General features: G+C 49.8%; 1 protein-coding gene across 2 annotated transcripts; it reads left to right on the forward strand.

Moving 5' to 3' along the window:
- Nucleotides 1–13,652: 13,652 nt before the first annotated feature.
- Nucleotides 13,653–20,605, forward strand: Pla2g2f (phospholipase A2 group IIF). 2 transcript variants are annotated; one of them, XM_048443358.3, is made up of 6 exons: nucleotides 13,653–13,926; nucleotides 14,545–14,597; nucleotides 16,488–16,632; nucleotides 17,416–17,525; nucleotides 18,695–18,916; nucleotides 19,937–20,605. In XM_048443358.3, the coding sequence occupies exons 1-5, from the start codon at nucleotides 13,811–13,813 to the stop codon at nucleotides 18,904–18,906; spliced, it is 636 nt and encodes a 211-aa protein (XP_048299315.3). In that variant the 5' UTR covers nucleotides 13,653–13,810; the 3' UTR covers nucleotides 18,907–18,916; nucleotides 19,937–20,605. The 2 variants fall into 2 exon arrangements, with proteins under 2 accessions (XP_048299315.3, XP_085546525.2); XM_085690399.2 differs by having other exon boundaries at nucleotides 13,655–13,926; nucleotides 18,695–20,605.
- The last annotated feature ends 4,172 nt before the right edge of the window (nucleotides 20,606–24,777 follow it).

Genomic DNA, 24,777 nt, shown 5'->3' on the forward strand with positions numbered 1-24,777 from the left:
GCACTGGGGCCAGAGAGGATCCCAGAGGCTCACTGGCCAGACCAGCTAGGGGAATTGGTGAGCTTTGAGACACAGTGAGAAACTGTGTCTCAAAGATTAAAGGGAAGCTACCTCTGGCCTCTACATACACACATATGCACGCATGTGCTCTCTCTCTCTCTCTCTCTCTCTCTCTCTCTCTCTCTCTCTCTCTCTCTGTGTGTGTGTGTGTGTGTGTGTGTTTAGTCCCGTGACACACTGTAATTGGTAGCTCTATGACACCCATATAAGCTTTGAGGAACCCCAAGAAAACAGCGTGAGTGTAAGGAAGGTCTTCCTGGAGGAGTCTGGCACTGGTAGATTATTGTCTTTTATTTTTTTAAGACTGTCTGCATCCCAAGGCACAGCATGGATCCTACAGAACAGCAGCCAGGGCCCTCAGGGAGCTGCCTGTGTAGGGCTGAGGTTCATACACAGCTAGCTCACTGCCTCAGTTTCTGCCCCCATAAAATGGAAACGATGACCTTTGAGACTGCTTTCCTTCAGAGTTAACGATTAGATCATCTAGTCAGTGATAGAAATACAAAATGTATTTTGGAGCTGGGCGGTGGTGGCACATGCCTTTAATCCCAGCACTCAGGAGGCAGAGGCAGGTGGATCCCTGTGAGTTTAAGGCCAGTCTGGTCTATGAAAGCTAGTTCCAGGTCAGGCTCCAAAGTTACAGAAAAATCCTGTCTTGAATAATCAAAAAAAAAAGTTTTTTGAAGATAATTTCTATTGAGGTATAATTTTCTGTCTGTCTGTCTTTCTTTCTTTTAAAAAATTGAGATAGGCTTTTATTTATCCTTGGTTGACCGCAAATTTGTTAAGTAACTGAGGATGACTTTGAATTTCTGATCCTCCTGACTCCACCTCCGAAGTGCTGGGATTACAGGAACGAGCCACCAGGACCCATGTCATGTAGTGCTGGGCATTGAATGCAGAGCCTGCTGCATGGTACACACATGATTTACCGGGCTACACCCACCCAGTCCTCTACTGAAGTACAATTTGTATAAGCTAAAACGTATCCACTAGTATTTGGCTAACTCAGATGAAGGCACACACCTGGAGAACTTCCTAATCATTACCATTTTCATTAACCTTTTCCCCAATTCACTCCTCCCTGCTCCCCCAATTCTCCAAATCTATCCCACCTTCACCTCCAACACACCCCTGCCAAAATTTCCCTCCAGTCCTTGAGAAGTCAGTTTCACTCTCTCCTCAAATCCAAGACAACAACCATCCCTTCTCCCATCTTTATTGATGGGGTTGTATTGTAAAATTTTCACAGCATGCCTATAACCCCAACACAAGCAGGTGGAGACAGACAGATTCAGGGGGAAGTAGAAGATGGCTGGTTGGCCAGCCGGTTTTCCCAAATCGCTGAGCTCTGATAAACTCTCTCTGTGTGTGTGTGTGTGTGTGTGTGTGTGTGAGAGAGAGAGAGAGAGAGAGAGAGAGAGAGAGAGAGATGCTATGCATCTGTGTGCCTGTGTATGTGTGCATGAGTGTGAGTGTATATGTGTGTGTATCTGTGAGTGTATGTGCACACATGTGTCTGTGTGTGTGCATGTGTGAGTGTGTACTTGTGTGAGCGTGCATGCATGTGTGTGTATGTGCGTGTGTCTGTGAGTGTATGTGCGCATATGTGTGTGTGTGTGTATGGGTGTGTGTGTGTGAGCGTGTGTGCATGTGTGATTGTGTATGTGTGTGAAAGTGTGTGTGTGGTACAGGGCTTTAAAGCCAAGGCTTGGTACACAGCAGTCAAGCACTCTACTTCCGCTGTAGCCCTCAGCCCTCCAGCGTCACTAAATTGCCCAGGCCAGGTTTGAACTGGCTGTCACTCAGGCAGATTTTGAATCTGTGAAAATCTTGCCTCAGCCTCTGAGCCAGAGGCTTGTGTCACCTGATCCAGCTTAGATGAGTTGCCTAGCTTCAGACAGATGAACTCTTCCAGTCTCGGGACTTCATCTCTGCCCACCTTCCCTTGGGAACTTATAATGTTTCTGAGGTTCACCCACGATGTTACGTGGGTGGGTGGGTCGTGAATTGTGCCTCTAAGTAGCATCTTGGGGGCTTGTCGTGTGGATGTGCCATTGTCCTTTTGTCCTTTTTTCAGGTGACAGGTGTTTAGACGGTTTCTAGTCTGACTGTCACAGGGGGAGTGAGGCTTCGGGGGACACTTGTGAGGAAGGTTCTAGACTGACCACGGCACGTGCTCTGCTCTCTGCGGAAACACCGGGTAGTAGAGTGACTGCATCGCACCGTGAGTATGTGCTTACCTTTACAGGAAACCGCCACACCATCTTCAAAGGGCTCTCGGTTTTCATCCCCTCTGGAAGTGTGTTTCGGGTGTCTGGTGTCCTCACCAGAACGCAGCTGTGTTCTCAAACCTCAGCTATGCTAACAGAAACCCCCTTTTGACTCTTTCTTTGTGTAGTGTGTGTGTGTGTGTGTGTGTGTGCGCACGCGCGCGTACGTGCCTTTCTCTCTCTTCTTTCCTCATTATAGCATCACTGAAATAAGACTGAGATAAAATAAATTACACATATTATTAACAATCTGTATCTGTGAGTTTTACTCTCGTGACTTGGGCCAAGCATGGGTCAGGAATATTTGGAGAGCGCCTGGAGAGATGGCTCAGTGGTTAGGAGCATGGAGGACCTGAATTTAGCTCCTAGCACCATGTCAAGCAGCTCACGACTATCTGCTAACTCCAGCTCAGGGGATCCAGCGCCCTCTTCTGGCCTCCATAGGCAACTGTACTCACGTGCACATACCCACACAAACACACAATACCTATACTTAAAAATAAAACAAAATATTGAAAGTATTCAGGGAAATTTTGTATGTGTACTTAACACAGAAAGATATTCTCCTTCATGTTCAGATCCCTAACACTCACATAACAGCCAGGCATGGTGGTGTGTGTCTGTAGCCCCTGAGTTGTAGGTGAGGAGGATATAGGCAGGTCCTGGAGTCTCACTGCTAGCCAGTCTTGTCAACACAGTAATCTTCAGGTTCAGTGAGAGACCTTGTCTCAAAAAGTTAGATGGGGTATGGTAGACAACCTCTGGCTTCTACATGCACAAGCAAGCACATCTGTACACATGTGTATAAGATAGGCAGACAGACAGACACAGAGAGAGAGAGAGAGAGAGAGAGAGCTATTTACATTATACATGATCTAAAGGTCACTTATTAAGTGATTTACTTATTTTTGGATTTTTGAGGTAGAGTCTCACTATGTAACCAAGGCCAGCCTGGAGCTGGCTGTCATCCTCTTGCCTCTGCCTCCCAAGTGCAAGGCTTCTAGTCATACATGACCATCACAGGTTTCTAGAGCTGATTTTGTGTGATTTAAAGGAGATGGGCAGAGTCGAGCAGATTGCATGCAAACACTAAGTCATTTTATGTAAGTAAGGCAGACTTGAGTGTCTACAAGTGTTGGTATTGGCAATGAGTCCTGACCCAATCTCCCCCCAAGGGCAGCAAGGCCTGGCTATGTTAAAAGATCCGATTTAGGACCGGAGAGATGGCTCAGTGGTTAAGAGTACTTGTGGCTCTTGTAGAGGATCTGAGTTGGGCTCCCAGCAACCACAGCTTGTAATTCCAGCTTCAGGGGATTCTTGTATGGCCTCTGTGAGCACTGCACTCACACACCCCACACACATACACAAACACACATAATTGAGAAGACATGGCTATCACAATGAAGATGGCTCACTTCCCCACTTGGCTTCCAGGCAACCACTCATTTGTTTATTAGTACAGATGGTTTTGCATTTTCTGGGAACTTGCACAGAAATGGAACCACACAGCATTTACATGTTTCGTCTGGTTTTACTGTGTATAATTAGCTGGAGACTCGTCTTTGCTACTGTGTGCCGCTTTTCAGTGCCAAGTAGTACTCCATAGTGCAGATATATGGAATCCCTTATCTGGTTACCAGTCTCTAGGCTTCTGGTTGTTTGGACAAATGTTTTCATTTCTCTTGGGAAAGCATCTAGGAAAGGAATGGCTCTGTTATTATCATTTCAAGAAAATACTTGGACTGAGGGGGGATGTTACTTAGAAGTGCCTTGCATGTGTGGGGTCTGTATTCACTCTCTATCAGAACAGAGAGGGAAAAGAGGAGGAGGGAGAGAAAGAGCAGGAGGAAGAGGAGAAGGAAAAGGAGGAGGAGGAGGAAGAAGAGGAGGAGGGAGCCAAACAACTCTCCGTACCTCCCCACGTGCTAATTTACTATTGATACATCTTTGGTGAAATTCCAGTTCAAATATTTTGTTCATCTCTAATGGTCTCCTCTCTCCCCCACCTCCTGTCCCACTCTCCCATCTTCCCCTCTTTTTCTCCCTGCTGGAGATTGAACCCAGGCGTCAAGGGTGTGCTCTACTATCCAGCTACACCCCCAAGTTCTCAATTTTCTTGAGAGGATCTTGGAAAGGACAAGAAGTCAAAGGCTCATGGAGCGCAATGCACCGGGTATTTTCTCTGATCTGTTGTGCTTTCCATGTTGTGTCAAGAGCTCTAGCAAACAGCAGTCACAGCGATCTTTGCTGGTGTGTGCATTTACTTTAAAGACTTGATCTCTGTGAGTCTGAGGCCAGCCTGGTCTACAGAACAAGTTCCAGGATACCTGAGACTATACAGGGAGGCTCTGTTTTTTTTTTTTTAAATTATTCTATTTTGAAGTGTGTGTGTGTGTGTGTGTGTGTGTGTGTGTGTGTGTGTGTGACCAAATCCCCTGGAACTGGAACTACAGGTAGTTGTGAGCCACCTGATGTGGATTGTGGATTTTGGGACCCAAGCCCAGGACCTCTACAATGACTGTTTCTTTTTTTTTATTTTTTATTCATTTTATGTACATGGTGTCTTGCATGCATGTGTGTGTACCGTGTATATAGTGCCTATGTGGCCATAAAAGAGCACTGGATGCCCTGGGACTGGGGTTACAGAGGGCAGTGAGCTGCCATGTCGGTGCTGGGAACCAAACCTGGGTCCTCTGCAAAGAATAACCAGTGCTCTTCACCACTGAACCATCTCTCCAAACCCTGGGTTTTGTTTTTGTTTTTTGTTTGTTTGTTTGTTTGTTGTTTCTGAGACAGGGTATCAAGTAACCCAGGCTGGCCTTGTGCCTTTGATCCTTGAGCCTCCAACTCCCAAGTAGTGAGATTACAGAAGCGCATCACCAGTCCCAGACCGTTTTCCTTTAGACAACCCCTAAGCTAGATCTTCCATGTAGGCTGACACACCATTTTCAAACACACTCGTTCCTTTAACGTATACAGACTGTACCAAATCTCCCATCATAGCCACTTCTGTTGTGCAGCACACAGGCCATCAGCACAGTCACGCTGTTACCCAACCGTCCCCGCCAGCCTCCCACATAACTTTCCCTCTTGCAAAACTGAAACTCTGCTCCCAGCGAACAGCGAGAGTTCCACTCCCCTCCCAGCCCCTGGAAAGCACTACTCTCGTCTTTGGCTTCTGTGAATTTGATCACTCCCGGAACCAGGAATCTACAATGTTTGTCTCTATCTATGATTGACAGCTCAAGCATTTCATTAGGAGATTAATGTCCTTACGGTTCGTTCATATGGTGAGATGTGTTGGGACTTCCTTCCTTGAGGCCTAACAAAATGACCCATCTTCAAAGGCAGCTTGCTGTGTATATATAATGTTCTTTCAAGTATATAATTTATTACTATCTTTTTGAGATAAGCTCTCACATGACTCAAGACTGAAGGTATGTGCCATCCTTGGTTTATGGGAACTGAACTCAAGGTTTCATGGATGCTAACCACTCTACCAGCCGAGCTACATCTCCAGCCCTTAACTCAACTTTTTGTTTTCTGAGCAGTGACTCACATAGCACAGGCTGGCCTCAAACCCTTGATCCTCCAATCTCTGTTTCCCAAGTGACTGGGATAGGAGCTGCACGCTGCCATGGTCAGCTTTGACTTTCTTACAATCATATTCATGCAACCATGACCACAGTCTTATTTCAGACAACTCAGATGGAACTCCACCAATGAGAGTCACTCCCTGCCCTGCACTGCCACACACTCCTTCCCCTTGACCCTAGTCAGCTCACATATACTTTTTTTGTCTCTGTTGCCTGTTTCAGATCTGTATATGAGTGAATCACACAATATAGTGTCTTCAGTGATTGCTTCTCCTACAGGCTGTGGCATTTATTGACACTGGATTCCTTTTTTTGTTTGTTTGATGTGATTGTGTATGTGTTCTTACATATATATATACACATATATATACATATGTATATATACATATATATGTGTGTATATATCCATATATGTGTGTATATATGTGTGTGTATGTATATATGGATATATATACATATATATACATATATATGGATATATATATACACACATTTGTGTGTATGTATATAGATATGTGTATGTATATAGATGTGTGTGTGTATGTGTGTGTAGTGGGGTTAGAGGTCACCATTGTGTCCTCTCAACCCCCCTCCACTTAATTTCTCCAAAGAAGGTCTCTCAATGAACCCAGAGTTTAGTTATATTTCCTGACCAGTAAGACCCATGGACCCTCCTGCCTCTACCTCTCAGTGCTGGAGTTACAGACATGCACCACCATGCCTGGCTTTAGTGTGAGTGCCAGGATCTACCTCAGGTCCTCACGTTTGAGTGGAAAAGCATCCACTGTCTGAGCCGCAGGATTGCAGTCTCTGTACTGCGCTCAGGGATTGGATCCTATGTTCTAGGATCTCTAGTCCACATTCCATACGCCCACTGCTCCGTGCTGGGCATTTTCACCTCACTCTTAGTTCCAGTGCACACTGGGACTGTGAACGAGGTACACATTTCCCGTGGACATCTGCTTTTGTTTCTTTTTGGGTGTAGACCCCGGAATGGAATGTCTGCTCCGTATGGAAAAGTCTACTCCTAACACGCTGAGGAAAGACCACCTCCAAAGCCATGTGAGGGTTCCCGGGGTGGCCACATTCTTCCCACCTCTCTCTTTCGCTGCAGGTGTGTTAGTGGGTGTGAGGTGTCTCCTCGGGGTGGCCTTGACTTGTGTTTCTCTTGTGACTAATGATGGTAAGTACCTTCCCATGCACTTATTGGTCATCGGTTTATCTTATTTGGAGAACTGTTCAAACTCCCTATCATTTGGAAATGGGGTTGGTATTGCTTCACTGTTGACTTGTGAGAGTCCTTTAGAGATTCAGGGTAAATTCCTTATGAGACACACGACTTTCTCCCGCTCTGTGGGGTATCTTTTCACTTTTGTCGTTGGTGTGGTTTGCAGCAGAGAGTTTTAAATTCTGATAAAATTCATTTTTTTAAACGTCTCTTGTGTTATTGTTGCATGATTTAGGAAGCCATCACCTATCCCAGTACCACAGAGATCTCTTCCTACACTGGGAGTTTTTGCTGGTTTTGTCTGCTTATTTGAGGCAAGGTCTTGCTATGCAACCCAGGCTAGCCGCCACTCATTGGCTAGCCTGCTGCCTTTGGTTCCCCAGTGCCGGGACCATAACCGCACACTGCCATACCTGCTTGTCTCTTAAGGTTTTATACTTTACATTTAGGTTTCTGATTCATTTTAAATCAACCTTTAAAAAGAAAGATTTATTTTTAATTATGTGAATGTGTGCGTATCTGTGTGTGGGTATGTACACATGAGTGCAGTGCCCCCAGAGGCCAGAAGAGGGCGTTGGATGCCCTGGAGTTACACTACAAGCAGTAGTACTGACTTCTGCTTCTTCTGTCTCCACCTCTGAGTACCAAGATTGCAGATGCTAGCCATTATCCTCAGTTTGTGTAGTGAACTGAACTGAGGGTTTCATGCATGCTAGGCAAACACTCTACCACCTGAGCTATGTCTCCAGCCCTTAACTCAGTTTTCTTTTTTCTTTTTTGTTTAACCAGGGTCTCATATAGCCGGGGCTTCAAACCCTAGTTCCTCCTATTTCTACTCCCTAAGTGTTTGGGATGTTAGGTGTGTGTTACCAAATCCAGCTTCAAGTTTTTAGAATCCATGTTCCTGTAACCATGACCACGGTCTAATTTTAGACACCCCAAATAAAATTCTACTGATGGCAGTCACTCCTTGCTCTGCTCTGCCACACATTCACTCTCCTCAGCCCCAGTTAATGAACCTAACAGACTCAGGTGCTGGGAATCAAACTCAGATGCCTTCAAATGAGCCCCAGGCACTCTTAACGGCTGAGCCATCTCTCCAGCCCCTGTTTTGAGCTAACTTTAGTGGGTGGCTTGAGCCAGGGCTTTCAGCCTCATTCTTTTGGTTGTAGCTCTGCAGCTATCGCCTCTAGATTCATTGCAAAGAGTACTTTTTCTCAACGTATTGTATTAGTGGCCTTGTGGAATTTTCATCCCTTCTGCTTATTTTTATTTATTTATTTTTTGAGAGAGGATCTCAAAGCCCAGGCTTGCCTCAATCCAATGTGTAGCAGAGGATGACCTTGAACTTCCAATTATAGTTGATAGGCGTAACCTCCTCAGCCCTTATAGTTTCCATATGGATTTTAGGAGGAGCTTGCTGAACCATTTAAGAAAAGTTTGCTACGGTTGTCTGAAAGCCCTTTTGACACTGACTCCGTAGATCCCAGGGAGGAACTGGCCTGTCAGTGACACCGAGCTTCCAGACTCACCTCCGTGGACTACCCTCGGCTTATTTGGGGTTTATTTGGTCTTCTTTGATCCCTCTGAACATTATTTTAGGTTTTCAGTCTACACTATTTCCATTTCTTTATCAGTTTCATCCATAGAAATTTGGTATTTTTTTGTATTTTTATAAATGTTTTTAGGTTTTCAGTTTTCAAATATTCATTTCCAGCATGTAGACATAGCAACTGTTGTTATTTTTGAATTTTCGTGTTCTGTTCTGCGACCTGGCTAAACTCCACATATGAAGTCTGGGTGGATTCCACAGGGTTTTGTTTTTGCTTTTGTTCATTTGTTTTGTGGCAGGGTCTTACATTCCCTGCCTGTTTGGAAACAGTCAGGCTGGCCCTGAACACTCAGCCTTCCTCCAGCTCCCCACTCCTTGGCGCTGAGATCACAGCGTGAGCCACCACTTCTTTTAGAATGTCAAGCAGTGATTTCATTGCTTGAGCACAGAGATGAGTTTGTACAACTGGGGCAAAGCTGTGGGTGATTCATCTTCCCGAGGATGGGGGAGGACTGAAGTGATACTGGGTGGATGGATGGGTCCATCTCTTTATCACTCAGAACCATCCAGAGCTTAGTGCCTGCATCCTATTGGTAGGAATTCTTCCAAATCAGAGTTGCCTGTTTGAGGCGAGTCTCACTACGTAGCTCTGGCTGCCCTTGAACTTGTGATCTTCCTGTCTTTGCCTCCCGACTGTTGGGTTCTCAGGCAGACACCACTTGTCATGCCTGGCTGGACCCAGGCATCTTTAACTTTACCACAAGGCAGACGGTGCTACGCCTTGTGAGTCCTTCAAGGTCACGTTGTTCAGTGAGGAAGTCGGGCTCTTCCTAGCCAGTTTGTAAACCTGCTCCTTCCTGTCATCAGACACCAGTTTCAGCCAAATAAAGGCACCATCGTGACAGGGCAGCACTGTGAGCATATGGCTGGCAGTGGCCATGGACAGGCAGGAATCCTCGTGTGGACTCCTAAATGGATGCTAATGGAAGTGTTCTTTTGTTGTTGTCATTGGTGGTTATTTGTTTCTTCTTTGAGGCAGTGTCTCTCCATGTAGTTCAGACTGGCCTCCAGGTCTTGGGGGATCTGCCTGTTTCTGCCTCCTGAGTGTGGGATTAGGCACGTGTGTCATCAGGTCCAGGGACAGATTCATCCATTGTGATTTTAATGGTTTTTTTGTTTGTTTGTTTGCTGATTTTTCGAGACAAGGTTTCTCTGTAGCTTTTGGAGCCTGTCCTGGAACTAGCTCTGGTAGACCAGGCTGACCTCAAACTCACAGAAGATCCACTTGCCTCTGCCTCCTGGGTGCTGGGATTAAAGGCGTGTGCCACACCTGCCCAGCTGTGTTTTTATTTCTTTTTGTGCCTCCCCAGTCTCTCTCTCTCTTTACCTTACTAAAGCCCCCACCGCTGCCCACTTCCCGCCAACCACAGTGCAGTGCTGAACAGATCCAGTGTGTGGACATCCTTGGCCCCTCCCAGCAGGGGACATTCAGTTTTTCAGCCTCAAACTTGATTTTGGTTGTGATTTATAGTTCAAGGTGAACTTAGATCTCAACTTTCTGACTTTTAGATTTGTTTTTGCCAAGAATGAAGGCTGAATTTTGTACCATAGTGTCTCCTGGTTGATTTGATCGCATCTGAGGTATTTATACATTTTATTTTTAAACCTGTTAATGTGCTATAATACACATGGGTTCTATTCTAGTGTAAAAATCAAACTTTCATCCCTCAGATAAAGCCAATGTGGCTATGGTTTGTTTCTTTGTATATTATTATGGACTTTGTGTTCAGGAGGTCATTGGTCTGCACTCTTCCTTTGGGGTGCTGTTAGCAGCTTTGGTATCAGAATGAATGTGGCTCCATAGGGTAAATTCAGCATTTCCTCACACAATGCCAGCAGGAACGCCTGTAAATCCTTGTTCTGCCAGAATGGTGTTCCCTCAAAATTCACGTGGTGAAGCCACTTGAACACTTTAGCCCAGTGCCTCAGAATGTATCTGTCTTTGCAAAGAGCACCCTCAAGGAGGTGATTAGATTAAACGAGACTAATCTACTTGATTGTCCCTAAGACACAAGTAATAAAGCCACCCTCGCAGTGTCTCTTTGCACCCATCTTTGGGAATAGCTTAGGTTTGGATCTGGGGTTGCTCTCCCACAAGTGGAATTTCTGGGCAGACCAGTTTATTATTCACGATTGAGCTCTTGGAGCTTGGAAGAGGCAGGTGGGAGTGGAGGAGCCCGGCCCTCCCCGGGGAGGATGGGGCTGTCTGAAGACCTGCCTGACTTGCATCTCCACTCGAATTTTAGGGGACAAAGTGGCTTCCTGAGGTTCTAGGTCTTGGTTTCAGCCTAAATGCGGGCACTCCCCAGCTCCTGCAGGCTGTATTTGCTGTTGTTGTTGTTGTAGGTCAGTGATCTTCTGAGAGACAGATGCAAATGAGGAGGTAGAATTAGAACCCAGATACCCCGCAGACAGGAGAGCAACACCAGCCTTGCCACAGCTTTTCTGAAGCCCTTGTCACATGGGGCAAACCCTGGGGCTCACTGAGAAAACGAGGGCCCCAGATCTCCAGGATTGCCAGTCGTGTCGAGATCCACAAACCAAAACATGCAGGTACCCGCAAGGGAACGCACCTGCAAGTACAAATTAAAGCCTGGTGTGCGGATGAGTGATGGTAGGCTGTGAGGGACTTCCTGGGGACACAGACAGGAAATTGGGCGGAAGTGTGGGGGGGGGTGACAGTGAATGGCACCTGAGATAGGGTCATGGGCTTGGGACAGCCAGAAAAGGAAGTCTGGGAAGCCTGCGGGGGAAGAGATGCTTGTGGGGAGTAGGAAGTGGGAGGAAACGGGGGAATGGGAGGAAAGGGGAATGCGGGGACAGACCCTTGTCAACAGGATTGACACTGGATGAGGAGAGATGTGAGGATGAGGGGATAATTGGAAGTACCAGAATCCCACAGGCCTCTTTTCCCATCATCCCCACCACCACCACATCTGCACCCCACCCCTACTCACCCCAGGCCCTGGTCTTTAAAACTGAGCCCTGTGTATGCCTCATAGCACAGGTGACACTGGTACTTACAATCCTTATCCCTGGAACGAGGCCTTGGTACCCTGACTCCACAGTCGAGGGAGCCCAGTGGCCAAGGTCTCAGCCCTGGGTACCTGCTCAGTCTGCTCAGGTGGCTCCCAGAGCCCTCTCTTCTTTCCCGACTCCATACAGAAGATGGTAATGACAGAGACCAGCACTGCACACCCCACTCCCTGAAAACAAGCAACTGATGCTAACACCCAGACTCACCAGACTCGCCCTCCACCACCCACCCTGGTACCATCTGGGTACAGATAATAATTTTCAGAGACAATTTGGGGGTGGGCTAATTTAGGAGTGAAGTAGGAGGGGCTGTTGTTGGGCCCGGGGTACTGTTTGAAGCCCTGGGGTGTGTTAGACAGCTGCGGCACTGAGTGTGGTCTCTACCCACAGGGACAGGTTAAAAAGAGCCCGAGAGGGCTCCTGACATTGCAGGTGAGCTGGGTGCATGAGTTGAGCTCCCCACTCTCACCCCATCTCAGTCAGGGGAAGACGGCCATCAATACACTTAGGGATGCGTGGATAGGTGCATGTCCACACAAAGTCCCCTCACCAATAAGAGCCTCCGTCACTGGGTCAGACTTGGGCTCCTCACAGCTTTCTTCATAAGCAGGCATTGGTGGTCTTTCTTCTTAAGCCTGCTTTGGGGGTCTGCGCAGTGTTCACGTTTAGCTAGTCTTGTTACCACGGTTCAGCTGGGATCTCTGTTGTTCCTCTCTGACATCCACCAATCAGCCTCTACCATCCCCTGAGGTAATGCGTGATCCCTGCTGTTTGAGACATTGTCCAGCCAGCTTAGGGCAGCACAGCCTCTGCCCCACTGGGTCCTCGTGATGACGATGCATTCACCCAGACTTGTCTTTTTGCCTTGTTGTACGTGCCTTTTTTCCCCCTTTTAAAACATTAATTTTTATTTTTAAAATATGTTATGTGTATGTACATGCACTCGGGAGCCTGCAAAGTTCAGAAGAGGCATCAGATCGCTAGGGACTGGGGTTACAGATGGTTGTGAGCCACCGTGTGGGTTCTGGTGAACCCGAGGCCTCTCTCTGCAAGGGCAATAAATGCTTTTTGACTGTGGGGGCCATCTCTCTGGGCCCAGTTTATTTTTATTTTATGTGGATGAATGCCTTTCCTGCATGGATGTGCCTGTACCACTCACATGCCTGCCACCTGAAGAAGCAGAATACGGCACCAGAACCCCTGAAATCGGAGTGACGGGCAGCTGTGAGCTGCAGTGTCAGTGCTGGGAACTGAACCCAGCTCCTCTGCAAGAGCATCGAGTGCTCTTAACCACTGAGGAAACTCTCCAGCCCTTCTCTCTTCCTCCCCTCCCCCTCTCAGATTCACATGTTGCCCAGGGTAACCTAAAACCTGCCATGTAGCCAAGGATGGACTTGAACTCCCCCTGCCTCCATCTCCCAAGAGCCAGGGTTATAGGCATGTGCCACCACAAGTGGGTTTCTGATGTGGTTGGGTCTGGACCTTTTGCACTCTGGCCTCCTTAACCCTCTTTGCTTTGTATTTGGAACTGAGTCCAGTCTCTCTTGCTAACTCTAAGGCCCGGGTACAGTGATCCCTACAGGAAGGTCCCTTGAAGAAAGCGCCTCTTGCTTTTCCTCGGCTAGTGTTGTTAGATAACATTTCCCTTAGCATCTTCCAGCTGGGGATGGAGAGAGCTTCAGACTTGCTTCAGGTACAGCAATCAGGGGGTGGGGCTGATTCTTGGTGCCAGTACCCCACTCCCAAATCCAGAGGTGGGCAGGCTGATGTGGGGTGGGGATTTCACTGGCCTGGTGTGGGAAGGGCTGTGACAGCAGGAGGGAAGAGGTGGAGCCAGTCTTTTCTAGGGCACCTGTCACCTGCCTCCTGCCCAGGGGCATTGCCCCAGCACTACCCAGCTAGTGTGCGTGGCAGCAGCGTGAAGCTGGGGCCTGTTCTTCAGAGACTTCCGGGCATATCAAAGACCTTTAAAGCCCTATGTCGCTGGCCTCCCCAAATCCAAGACATGGCAGATGGGGCACAGGCCAACCCCAAAGGGTTCAGGAAGAAGGCGCTGGTTAAACACCCCACTGCATGGAAGAGGCCAAGCCTCAGGGCCTCGTCTCCTTTCAGAACCTCCAGGTAGGTGCTTGTTGCCCTGGAAGGGAACATTCCACATAGGGGGCAGGGAGACGGGGAGGGGTTCCGGTTCTGCTCTGGAGTCAGTTGCTCGGGAAGGAGAGCAGAGCTTCTGTGTGTTGAGCAGAAGCATGCCAACTGCATTCTGGTGCTAGAAGGATCTCCGGGAGTTAGTCAACTTCAATCTGTTCTTGAAGCCTAGAGAGACTGAGAGATCTGCCTGTGGTCCCTCAGCATATACCAAGCTGAATCTAGAATCCAGCGACCTGGGTCTCTTGGTTTTATGTTTTAAGACCCAACTGCCAGGTGGGGTTCCACAACTCAGGTCCTGGCATTCCTTGGAATATGGACTCAAGAGAGCTGAATCTGGTGTGGGACCATGGCTTCACGTCTTGGAGCTGAGAGTCGGGTGCGGGCGGTGGAGGAGATTGGTTCTGGTGGCTCTGCCACCCTGGGGTGTGTTCCTCCCAGGAGATGCAGGCCAGGTAGGGAGGTGCTGATCGCAGGGCTGGGTGACAGCAATTAGGGCAAGAGAAAGCATGGGTGGTGTCTTGGATGACACCCGGCTACACGTAGCTGGGGAGGAGGGATTCAGGTTGGGCTTTGCTCTCTCTCTCTCAGGTCCAGCCTGGGTATGAAGAAATTCTTTGCCATCGCAGTCCTGGCCGGCAGTGGTGAGCATAGCTCCCAGGAGACCTTTCTGAGCCCCCTCCCTCCCCCAGCCTTTCCCTAGAAATGTGGGCCTCCTGTGTGGTTCTCCTAGCAGGTTGTTCCTTCCTCTCCACTTCCCTGTCTAGGCTCCAACCTCTCTTCTCCGGGGCTGTTTAGTCCGGGACACTTGTAAACAAGCCGGAAGACGTCTTTAACGAGCTATGCCGAGCAGGTGCAGGACGCTGAGCAAGCCTCGTAAACTCGTAGTGTTTGCCATCATCGTGGACCTGAGCATATGTATTAGTGGCTTCCGTGCTGGCAGGAGTTAATGAGTTTGTGTGTAGCTAGGTGCGTGTCTGTGCAGGAGTGTAGGTGTGTCTGAGCATACACGATGTCTGTATGGCCCACACGTCAGTAAAATATGGCTCATGGCTGGCACCTAGGTGTGCATTTGTGTTCATTGTGGGGTGTGTGTGTGTGTGTGTGTGTGTGTGTGTGTGTGTGTGTGTGTATGAAGTGGGGAGTTTAAGGGAGTTTTTGTCTATCCCAAGCAAATCATGTATGTTTCTTACTCTCATCCTGTGTGAGCTGATGGTTGGGGACCCAGCAGCCTGGTGTTGCATATACCCTATCCCCAGGGTAAAATGCCTGCAGGGGAGGAGGCAGCCAGGGCCTTACGGTGGCAACTGGGTACCTCAAGGTCCTTTGGGGGGTTCTATTTAGCCTCCAACTTTCCAATCCTGGGCTTCCTGTCTCTCAGAACATTTTCTTGTCCACAGAGAAAGGAGGTTGGAGGATGTGGGGATGGGATGCCTAACTCCAGGTACAGATGGAGCAGATCATTGGAGGTTGTTATATGCGTGGCTTAGCATCCAGCTTAGGAACAGACAAGGCTCCTGCCTGAACTCTGCTACTCCCAGTCTGTGCTACCTGGGCAAGCCTTTCCCCTTCTGAGCCTTTGTTTTCTCACCCCATAAATGGAGATAAAACCTCCCTTCTGCTGGTGGGTGGGTGAGCGGCTTCACCCAGGTAGGGCCTGCAGACCCCAGGCTCATGGCACTGACTCGGCGCAGATGGCTCAGAGAACCCCACACGGGGCAGGAGAGGGAAGCAGTCAGAGAAGCAAGGATGAATGAATGGCTGGAGGGCCTGGCCACTGTCAGGAAGCTGAGTTTTGCTGGTGACAGAAGCACCTTTGCATTATTCCTTGCTCAGTGTGTATACTGTCTGAGGCGCACCAACTCCAGGATGCTGTCAGGGACCCTGGCTCCCTTCAGCAGCAGAGGGCAGGAAGGGAGCAGAAAGAACCCAATTCCTGCAACTCCTGACGGTTGTGGCACTCAGGATGACCTCTTGGGGAAGTGGTCTCTGATCTCATTAAGTTGCCCAGGCTGTCCCTGAATCCCGTCTATAGCCCAGGCAGCCCTTGCACGTTCAATCCTCCTGCCTCAGACAACGTCCTGAGTGGCTGGAATGTAACCACCAAACATGACTGAAATGCAATTCCGACTTTTAGGATTTTCACCTTAGTATGAGTTCAGCAGGCTCCACCTGAGGCAGAGGGTGTGGCTGAGGTTCCCACCCTGATTGGCTCTGGGTTCTCCAACCATAACGTGACAATGTGACCCTAGGCGAGTTACTCAGGGCTCCAACCTCAGTTTGCTTATCTGTAAAACTGTGATAATGACTTCACAATGAATACCCAATGAGTTAACAAAATCAAGGTTTTAGGAGGCTGCCTGGTTTGCAGCTGAATGCACCAGATTTGGTCCTCCGGGCTGGGGCTGTAGGGCTCGCTGCAGGGAGTGGGAACACCCCAGCCTACTACCCTCTCCTCCCTTCGCCCCTTCCCCATCCCATTCTCTGGGCTCTGAGTCTTGGCTCTGAGGAGTCACTCCTCGCTTCTCTTGTAGTTGTGTCCGTCGCCCACGGCAGCCTGTTGAACCTGAAGTTCATGGTGGAAGCTATCACCCACAAAAACGCCATCCTGTCCTTTGTGGGCTACGGCTGCTACTGCGGGCTAGGGGGGCGCGGCAAGCCCATGGATGAGGTGGACTGGTAGGTTCTGGAGGCCTCCTGGGGGGAGAGATGGGGGACGCTTGTGGACAGACTGAGGAGGAAGGGCCAGGAACCCCATTTTTACTTTCTTAGATGTTTTCTGTTGTCTGTATTAGAATGGCATTTTATGCCCCACACAAACAAACAAGGAGGCACTGGTCTTGTGGGTGATGCTCCACAATGGCACGGACATTATGGACACCCACCTTATTAGTTCACGCTTCCTCCCTCAGACTAAGAGGCCCTGGAAGTCATGGCCTCTGCACCAAGTCTGGCACCACAGAGAGCAGGCAGCGGGCTTCACTCTTGTAGAAGAGGAGGGGATGCCCACTCTGCATTTGCTGCCCATCTTTCATGCCCCAATGCCTGTTGACACCCCCCGGACCCTTTCCCCTCCTTGGCCATCCAGCACAGTGAGGCTCTACATAGAGCCTGAGTTACTTCCTATGGTTTTAAAGCAACGGCTTCCTGCCCGACCCTCCCTCCCTCCCTGACCTGGTAGGGGGGACACCTGACTCCAATTGCAGCTCCACTCTGGGCTCCAGTGTAGGGAGCGAGCCGAGAGCCCTGAAGATAGGACAAATAGGTAGGGTCAACGACAAGAATATAGGACGCCAGTGCCTGTTCTGCTTTGCTGTGTGACATTGGGTGTGTAACTACCCCTCTCTGGACTGCAGTCTGAAAGGCTGACTGTGAGGGATTGGAATAGATGATCCAAGGCCTCCGCTTGGTTTGGAGGGGGGCTGCCTGCCTGCATCTGTCTGCCCATCTCTACCCCCTCAGGTGCTGTCATGCCCACGACTGTTGCTATCAGAAGCTCTTTGACCAAGGCTGCCGCCCCTATGTGGACCACTATGACCACAGAATTGAGAATGACACAGTGATTGTCTGCAGTGAGTCCCTCCCTTGACACCCTGGCTAGGAATGGGACCTTGGGGGTGAGTGTGGGGACCCAAAGACAAACCCAGGGTACCCCACTAAGTTCGGATTTCAGGCAGTCGATGAAATGTTTCTGGGATAAGGATATCACAAACGAGACACACCGACACTAAAAGCTAACTGTTGGCTTCAAATTAGTATTAGCATAAAATGAAGAATTAGACTAGCCATTAATCTGGCATGAATCTGAGTAAGAACTATCTCTTGCTACTTGGCCCTTACCAATCTCTCCCTAGGAGAGTGGGGACTTGCCTGGCTCCTCCACTGAAGGGAGGAGTCTGGGAAAGTGGGAGGTAGGGTTGGGTAAATCTGCCCCTCTTTTCTTTTCTATTTACGTGTGTGTATACCTGCTTCTCTGTAAGTGCACCACGTGAGTGCGTGCACCTGCAGTGCTCAGATGAGGGTGTCGGGTCCCCTGGAACTGGAGTCACAGGTATTGTGAGCCACTTGATGTGGGTGCTGGGATCTGAACCCAGGTCCTCTGCAATAGCAGCCAGTGCTCTTAACGGCTGAGTGATGCAATTGGAGGTTCTTCTGTCCTGCCCTGTCCCAGTCACTTTTAAATCATCACTCAGAGGCTTCTATTAATTATAAATGTTTGGCTGATAACTCAGGCTTATTAAAACTAGCTCTCACATTAAATTAACCCATTTTGATTCATCTATGTATCACCACGTGGCTGTGGCTTTATCAGCCCACTGGCATCTTGTTTCTTGGGCAGCTGGCTTGCATCACCTGAACTCCACCCCTCCTCCTCTGAGTCCTCAGCTTGATTGTTCTGCCCAAGCTTATCCTGTCTGGCTACTGGTCAAACAGCTTTTATTATTAACCAATGGGGACAATACACAGTCACAGTGTATAGAAGCATCCCATAGCAGAACCATCTCTCCAGCCCCCCCCCCTTAGCCTCAGTTGTCCCAGTTGCTCAGAGGTTCCCTAGTTTTACCCCGTGCTAGCATCACTCACAGGCTGTGGGGTACCAGCCCAGAGCAGGCCACCCCAGAAGCCAAGTGGAAGAAGACTTACGGACTTGAAGTCATTTCTCCAAGGCCACCGGGTTCCTAGAGCCCCTTCCTCTCTTGTCTTGCTGTCACCCATAGCCTACGCCTTCTTTCCATGACAGGTGAACTCAATGAGACAGAGTGTGACAAGCAGACGTGTGACTGTGACAAGAACCTGACTCTGTGCCTCAAGGACCAGCCATACAGGGACAGGCACCGAGGCTACCTCAATGTCTATTGCCAGGGTCCCACACCCAACTGCAGCATCTATGACCCGTACCCGGAGGAAGTCACCTGTGGATACGGCTTCCCATCGACCCCTGTCTCAACCTAGCCCGGCTGAGGTCTGAGAGAAAAAAGGGTGGAGGGTCTGACTGGGGTCTACATCGGATGTGTGGGGCCACATAGGGCCCAGTGCTGTCTTGGGGCTCCCTCCCAGGACTGTAGTTAGCTCAGAAAACTCTAGAAGGCCAGGGCTTATCTGTGGCCATCACTTGGTCAGTCTCACATTCAGCAGCTGGGTCAGGTCTTAGCAGGAAACACACGACCTGCTGGGGTCTCTCCTGGATATGGAAGGAAAGGATATGGCCCCAGCTCACCTCCCAGAACCTTTGAGACCAGCACAGGCCTGGAACCACACTCGGGAAGGCAGAATGCCAGGCTGAGACCTGGGTTCTAGGAGCCCCTGGACCTCCACAAGATGAATGAAGGAGTCATCTCTTCTTTGAGGAGGACGTGTGACTCTCTAGAGTCCCACTCACAGAGTGGGGGGCCCCATCCAGTCCTCTAGGCCCAAAGCCTGACCTCTGTTACCCAGAGTGCCTCTGGGCAGGCTCCAAGGGCACAGGGATCCCATATACAGAGTAGCTGCACATACAGGAACTGGGCGGGGGTGGTCACACATCCATAGTTCTTCCTACCCCTCTGACTCCTGCACAGAGTGGTGTGTTTCCCACTGTGCCCTTACCCCACCTAAATTCAGAGTGACAAGCTAGGGGGTACCCGGAGCTCTCATTACGTATGCAGGGAGAGGCGATTCAGACTGTCTCTGGGAAAGACACTAAGGTTTAGGTTGAAAGGAGGAAAAAAAAAAGTCTAATCAGGAGACTGAGAGGAAAACTTGGGTAGAGAGAGGGTGGGGTGGAGAAGAAGGGAGGGGTGGGGGTGAGAGCAAGACTTAACGAAGGCCAGACCAGTTGTCAGACATGTAGATGGGAACAGCAAGACAAAGGAGGGGACTGGGCTAGTGATGCTGAGGGCGTGGCCCCATGGGTCTGGGGGATCTCGAAGGCTCCTGCTGGCAGGTCACCTTCCCCACTGCCCCCAGCCTGTGTTTCCTCAGGTGTACCTCTCCCTGTCCCCAGCCTCACCTTCCATCTCAGGATCAGCAGTGTCTAGCCCTGCCTCATACCTGTCTTCTGCCTTCATCCATGTTAACTCTGAGGACCCAGGGACACCAGCCCCATCTGGACGCTGAGAACATTCACTGGGAAGCTCAGCTTGTGTGGCTACGTGGGACATTGTCACTGGGGAGAGAGAGCCAATTAGGGTGGCAGCAGATGCAGGAAAAAATGTTTATGCAGACGGCAGTGTCGGAAATGGCAACTTTGGGACTATAAGGGATCATTGCGGGCAAGAGCGATCCTTCTGAAGCTTGCCTCATGCTGGCTGTGGTGTGACATGGTGGTCACCTAAATGAACTGACTGAACTTGCCCCGACCTTGTGATCTTCCTCCTCTACCCTCTCAGTTCAGCCAAGTCTCCTTTCCCTTCCCTGTCTCACTAGCCCCACCCCCACGCCAGGGGTAGGCCTGCAATGGGTGCCCAGAGAGCTTCCTCCTGAGTTTTGACCTCAGGCTTGTGGGCTCTTCCATGGGCACACATCTCCTATAGAGAAGGCTGGACCAATGAGACTCTACTGCTGTGGGATCCAGGACCCTGTGCCTCAGTCCCCCTCTCCCCGCTGCCCCAGTCTCCGCAGAATGCCACATCCACTCCTCAGACTAATAAATACTCTCCAGGCTTGGCTGCCACTGCTGGGTCCTTTTTAGGGTCAAGGTGGGCACAGGGATGCATTCCCAGGTCTCTAGTTTTGGGGAAGACAGATGTCTTGACATTCCACAGCTGGCATGGCCTCATCCTTTCCCTCACCCACTGCTGGTGGCGAGATGTGGCCCTGTGCAGCTAAAGACACAAACTGAGAAGACAGGAAAGTAATGCCGAGGCCATGGGCAAGGGCAAAGGGACCCTCCACGCAATGGCGGCAGCCAGTGTGGGCTCAGGATGCTTGTCCTTTTGTGATGATGAGCTGAGGTCCAGAGAGGGACAGCAGCTGTCTCCAAGTCTCCAAAGTCACAGCTGTGCTCTGAATCCCGAGAATGACATTCAGTCACCCCTCCTTGTGCCACCACACTGACATGCGCCGGACACTATCCTCGTCCAGTGTCGTGTCTCTGGTTGTCCCTTCTGGGATGGAACCCTGGCCTAAAGGTCACAGCTTGATAGGACAGCCAGACAAACAGCAGCTAAAGCGGGGGCAGGGAGAGGGGAGTCAGGGTGAGGCGGGAAGTCTAGGTCCTCCTGGTTTCTAGCTCCGAGGTCAGATGCCTCAGAGGAAGTGGAGGAGTGACAGGAAGCCACGGAGCAACCCATGTGTATCCACCTCTTCTCCCTCTCAAGTTCCTTCACGGATTCCTTTCTGTTTCCTCGTGTGCCCAGTGTCCAGAGCCACAGCTGCTCGTCTTAGTTTGATTTCTATTGCTGAGATAAACACCGTGACTCACGGGCAACGTGGGGAGGATAGGGTTCATTTGTCTTACACACGCCTTCCACAGTTGGTCACTGAAGGAAATCAGGGCAGGAACTCAAGCAGGACCAGAGGCAGGAAGCATAGACGGAAGCTACTCACAGTTCCCCATGGTTTGCTCAGCTTGCTTTCTTATACAACCCACTCCTGCCCAGGGAATGGCACCACCCACAGTGGGCTGGACCCTCCCACATTATAGGTACCAAGGTCTTTTTCCCTTCTTCCTCCGGCTCCCTGGAGATTCTGCACTAGCACTGGCTTGAGGGGATAGCTTAGGAAGAATTTGACTCTCTTTGTTATGGTGATTCCACCTGTATTCAAGGTTCTAGCAGTGGGCTCCACACACCTGGCCCCTCCCAGCTAATTCTGCCTGAGGCACCGGGGGCCTTTAATCTCCTTCTCCTGCTCCTGATGGGAGGAGGCCTTGCCCTTTTGATCCACCTTGCCCACTGGTATAAATACCTGACTTGAGTTTAATAAAGCGGCCATTTACTCTTGGTAAGTGAGCAGGTCTCTCTTTTGTGTGTATCTGTTTTAAACCCTCAGGACAATCGTCCATTCTCGTGGGCCCGAGTTCAGGAAGGCGCGCGCCTGGATCGCATGTGGGTATCCACAGAAGAGGCGGGGTCCTACACCACATCAATCATTAATCAAGAAAATGCCCCATAGATACGGCCACATGACAATCCGGTGGAAGGAATTTCTCATTGGAGGCCCCTCTTTCCAACTGTAGTGTGTGTAAAGTGGACCCAAACTACCCCACGCTGTGTTCCTAAGGGAAGGGGGGAGGAAGTCCCCCAGGGAGGTGAGGCTGACACCCACGGGCTCTGTCCCCAGTGAAGAAGCCTTTCTGCATTGCAGACTCAGCTCATTATGAGATCCTGGAAGAAGACAGAGACTGAGTTGGTGGTCTGCTGTGTTCCCAGGAGTGGCCCCTGTTCTCCAAGAGCCCCGGCCAGGAGGGGAGGACGGCATGTACGACCATAACCTTCACGTATGATGCCCTATGGCATACCAGTACAGATGAAGATATTTCAAGTCTACGGCAGCTGCAGGTGTACCCCAGAGGCCATTAGGGTCGGGCTGGGATGAGAGGAAGAGAAGGAAGGCCATGACCTTGGGGTGGTGGTGGGGGCTCCTTGCTCCCACAGTCTGTCTCTGCTTGTGACTCCTGGTCAATCTTTCTGAGCTCTGAGGTCCTCTACGCTGAGACTTGAGAGGGTGCTGTCCTTGCTCTCTTGCTGACCTAGTCCTTTTGAGCTCCAAAGAGCCCGTCATTCCCCCCTCGTCCCCTAGTTGCAGATTTGGGAAGCCTTTGTTTTTAATGACTGTTTTTTAGAACTTTGGTGACACCTGGTGGTCACTATAGCTCACACCCGGCTCAACCCATGACATCTCAGGGCTCCTCTGCTAAAGGAACCACCACGGTGGGGTTCCTACCCCATAGACAGGTCTCATCCCAGGAAGCCAATGTTCGCCTGGAGCAAAGGGACACATCTCCTCAACTACCTTGTCACGGCCACCAATGCTACCACTCACAGCAAACACTTGTCCTTCAGGCAAAGACTGTGGACTAGGTACTACACAGCTCAGTCACTGACTGGCCCCACGGCCCTGGGCAAGTCATGTCACGCCCTGAGCCTCACCTCTCTGCACTCTGTGGCACAGATGTCTGGGGGTGGGGGCAACTGAGGGCAACAACATGCATGCCCTGTGGCATGCCTAGTACAGTCTGGCACGGAGGACAGAAAGTGCCAGAGCTGGCTAGGGTGTTGACCACAAGGTCCCCAAGTCAGCTTGGCAAACAGGAGCAGGAAAAGGAAGGAATTGGTGGAAGAGGATTGCCCATGATCTCCCCCCGCAAAGCTGCGGCTTAACGAGCCAGTCCGGTCCCTGCACAAGGGGGTTGGGGGAGTTAGAGGGAGCTGAAAGGGAAGAAGAGGGGAGGCAACCACAGGTCTCTTCCCCCTGCCATCCATGCCTGCCCCTGGGCTGAGCTGGACTGGGCTGGAGCGCGGCCATTTATTCAGCTCAGCCTTGAATGTGAACACAGCCTTTCCTCTCCAGGGGCTGGCAAAGCAACGCCAGCTGCCAGCCTCCCCAGTTGTGGCTTCCTAACAAGCAGCTGATGCCACCAACTGTGACAAGCAAGGTTCTGAGAGAAATACTGAGGCTTCCTAGCATCAGGAGGCAGGATTCTGGAGCAAAACCAAGCCAGATCTCTCTGTAAGGGCCACCAGGCGAGAACAGCTTGCTGGAGCAGGGGTCTGTAATCCCAGGGTGGCAGCCGAGATTAAGTGAGCACCTACTGTATACACACTGTTCCTCACACAGCTCACACTGCCTGGCAGCTGCCTGAGCTAAGGACTCTTCATCATTTCCTTTATAAAATGAGAAGGTTAAAGCCCATAGAGGCCACATAAGTTATGCGTTGTCATCCAAGAATTGACTCCTGACTCCACTGAGCCATAACCTAGAAAGGTCCAATCTCTCTCTCCTATAAAGGGGGAGGGAGAGAGGGGAGATATGTGTTAGTTGGTTTTGCTATGACAAAGTTCCTGGCAAAAGCTACTTAAGGAAGGGAGGGTGTATTTGGGCTCTCATTTGAGGGAACGGTCCATCACGACTGAGAAGGCCTGGGAGCCAGAGTTAGTGGTAGCTGGTGACGAGCCCAAGAATAAGAATATAAAAATGTAGATTCCAGAAATAAGAAATAAAGAAATACAAAGTTGTAAGCCTAGGAGAATGAGAGCAGACTGTCAGCAGCTTTCTCAGCAGCTTAAAGATTAACTATTAACAGCAGGTTACTCCGCTTTACAACCCATAGCTCTATTAACAGCGGGTTACTCTGCTTTACAACCCATAGCTCTATTTGCAAGGCTGAAGCAGTCCTCTGCAAACTTAGGGTCACGCTACAAACTGAGGGTCAGCTTTTAGATAACCCCCTGGCCGTTCATGAGCAGAAATTGATGTGAGCTAATTTGTCAATGATGGGATGTACATGACTTTTGACACTTTGGTTTTATGTTGTCCCATACCCTTCCCTGCTATGCGAAACTGGCAGTGTCAGGGGAGGTGCAGAGCCTTGGTAAACACTGTCCAGGAGTGCCAGGGAAAAGCAACAGACTAAATACAAACACTAGTTTAACTGAAAAACTCTGCTAATGGAAATTGTAAAGAAAGGTAATTTGTATCCAAGTTTTACCTTGAGATTGTAAACATTCTTTTGTTATTGTCTAATACTTGATATTAAAGGAGGAGTTTAAAAACTGGCCTTTGCCACAGCTAGCTGTGGTCTCAGATAGCTGATAAGCCTTTTGTGCCCCATGGAGATTTATTCTTTTTTAATTTTTCATTTTTTTCCTGGAATAAAGTTTGCTTCTGGTTTATTAGACTTCA

This window comes from Myodes glareolus, chromosome 6 (genome assembly GCF_982192425.1).
Source record: "Myodes glareolus chromosome 6, mMyoGla1.1, whole genome shotgun sequence".
NCBI lineage: Eukaryota > Metazoa > Chordata > Mammalia > Rodentia > Cricetidae > Myodes > Myodes glareolus.

What these genes read in the sequence shown, in the direction of transcription:
- Pla2g2f (XM_048443358.3), top strand. Translation starts at nt 13,811, where the DNA reads ATGGCAGATGGGGCACAGGCCAACCCCAAAGGGTTCAGGAAGAAGGCG. An exon ending in CGCAGTCCTGGCCGGCAGTG is followed by an intron (nt 14,598 to 16,487) that starts GTGAGCATAGCT and finishes CTTCTCTTGTAG; the next exon opens with TTGTGTCCGTCGCCCACGGC. An exon ending in TGACACAGTGATTGTCTGCA is followed by an intron (nt 17,526 to 18,694) that starts GTGAGTCCCTCC and finishes TTTCCATGACAG; the next exon opens with GTGAACTCAATGAGACAGAG.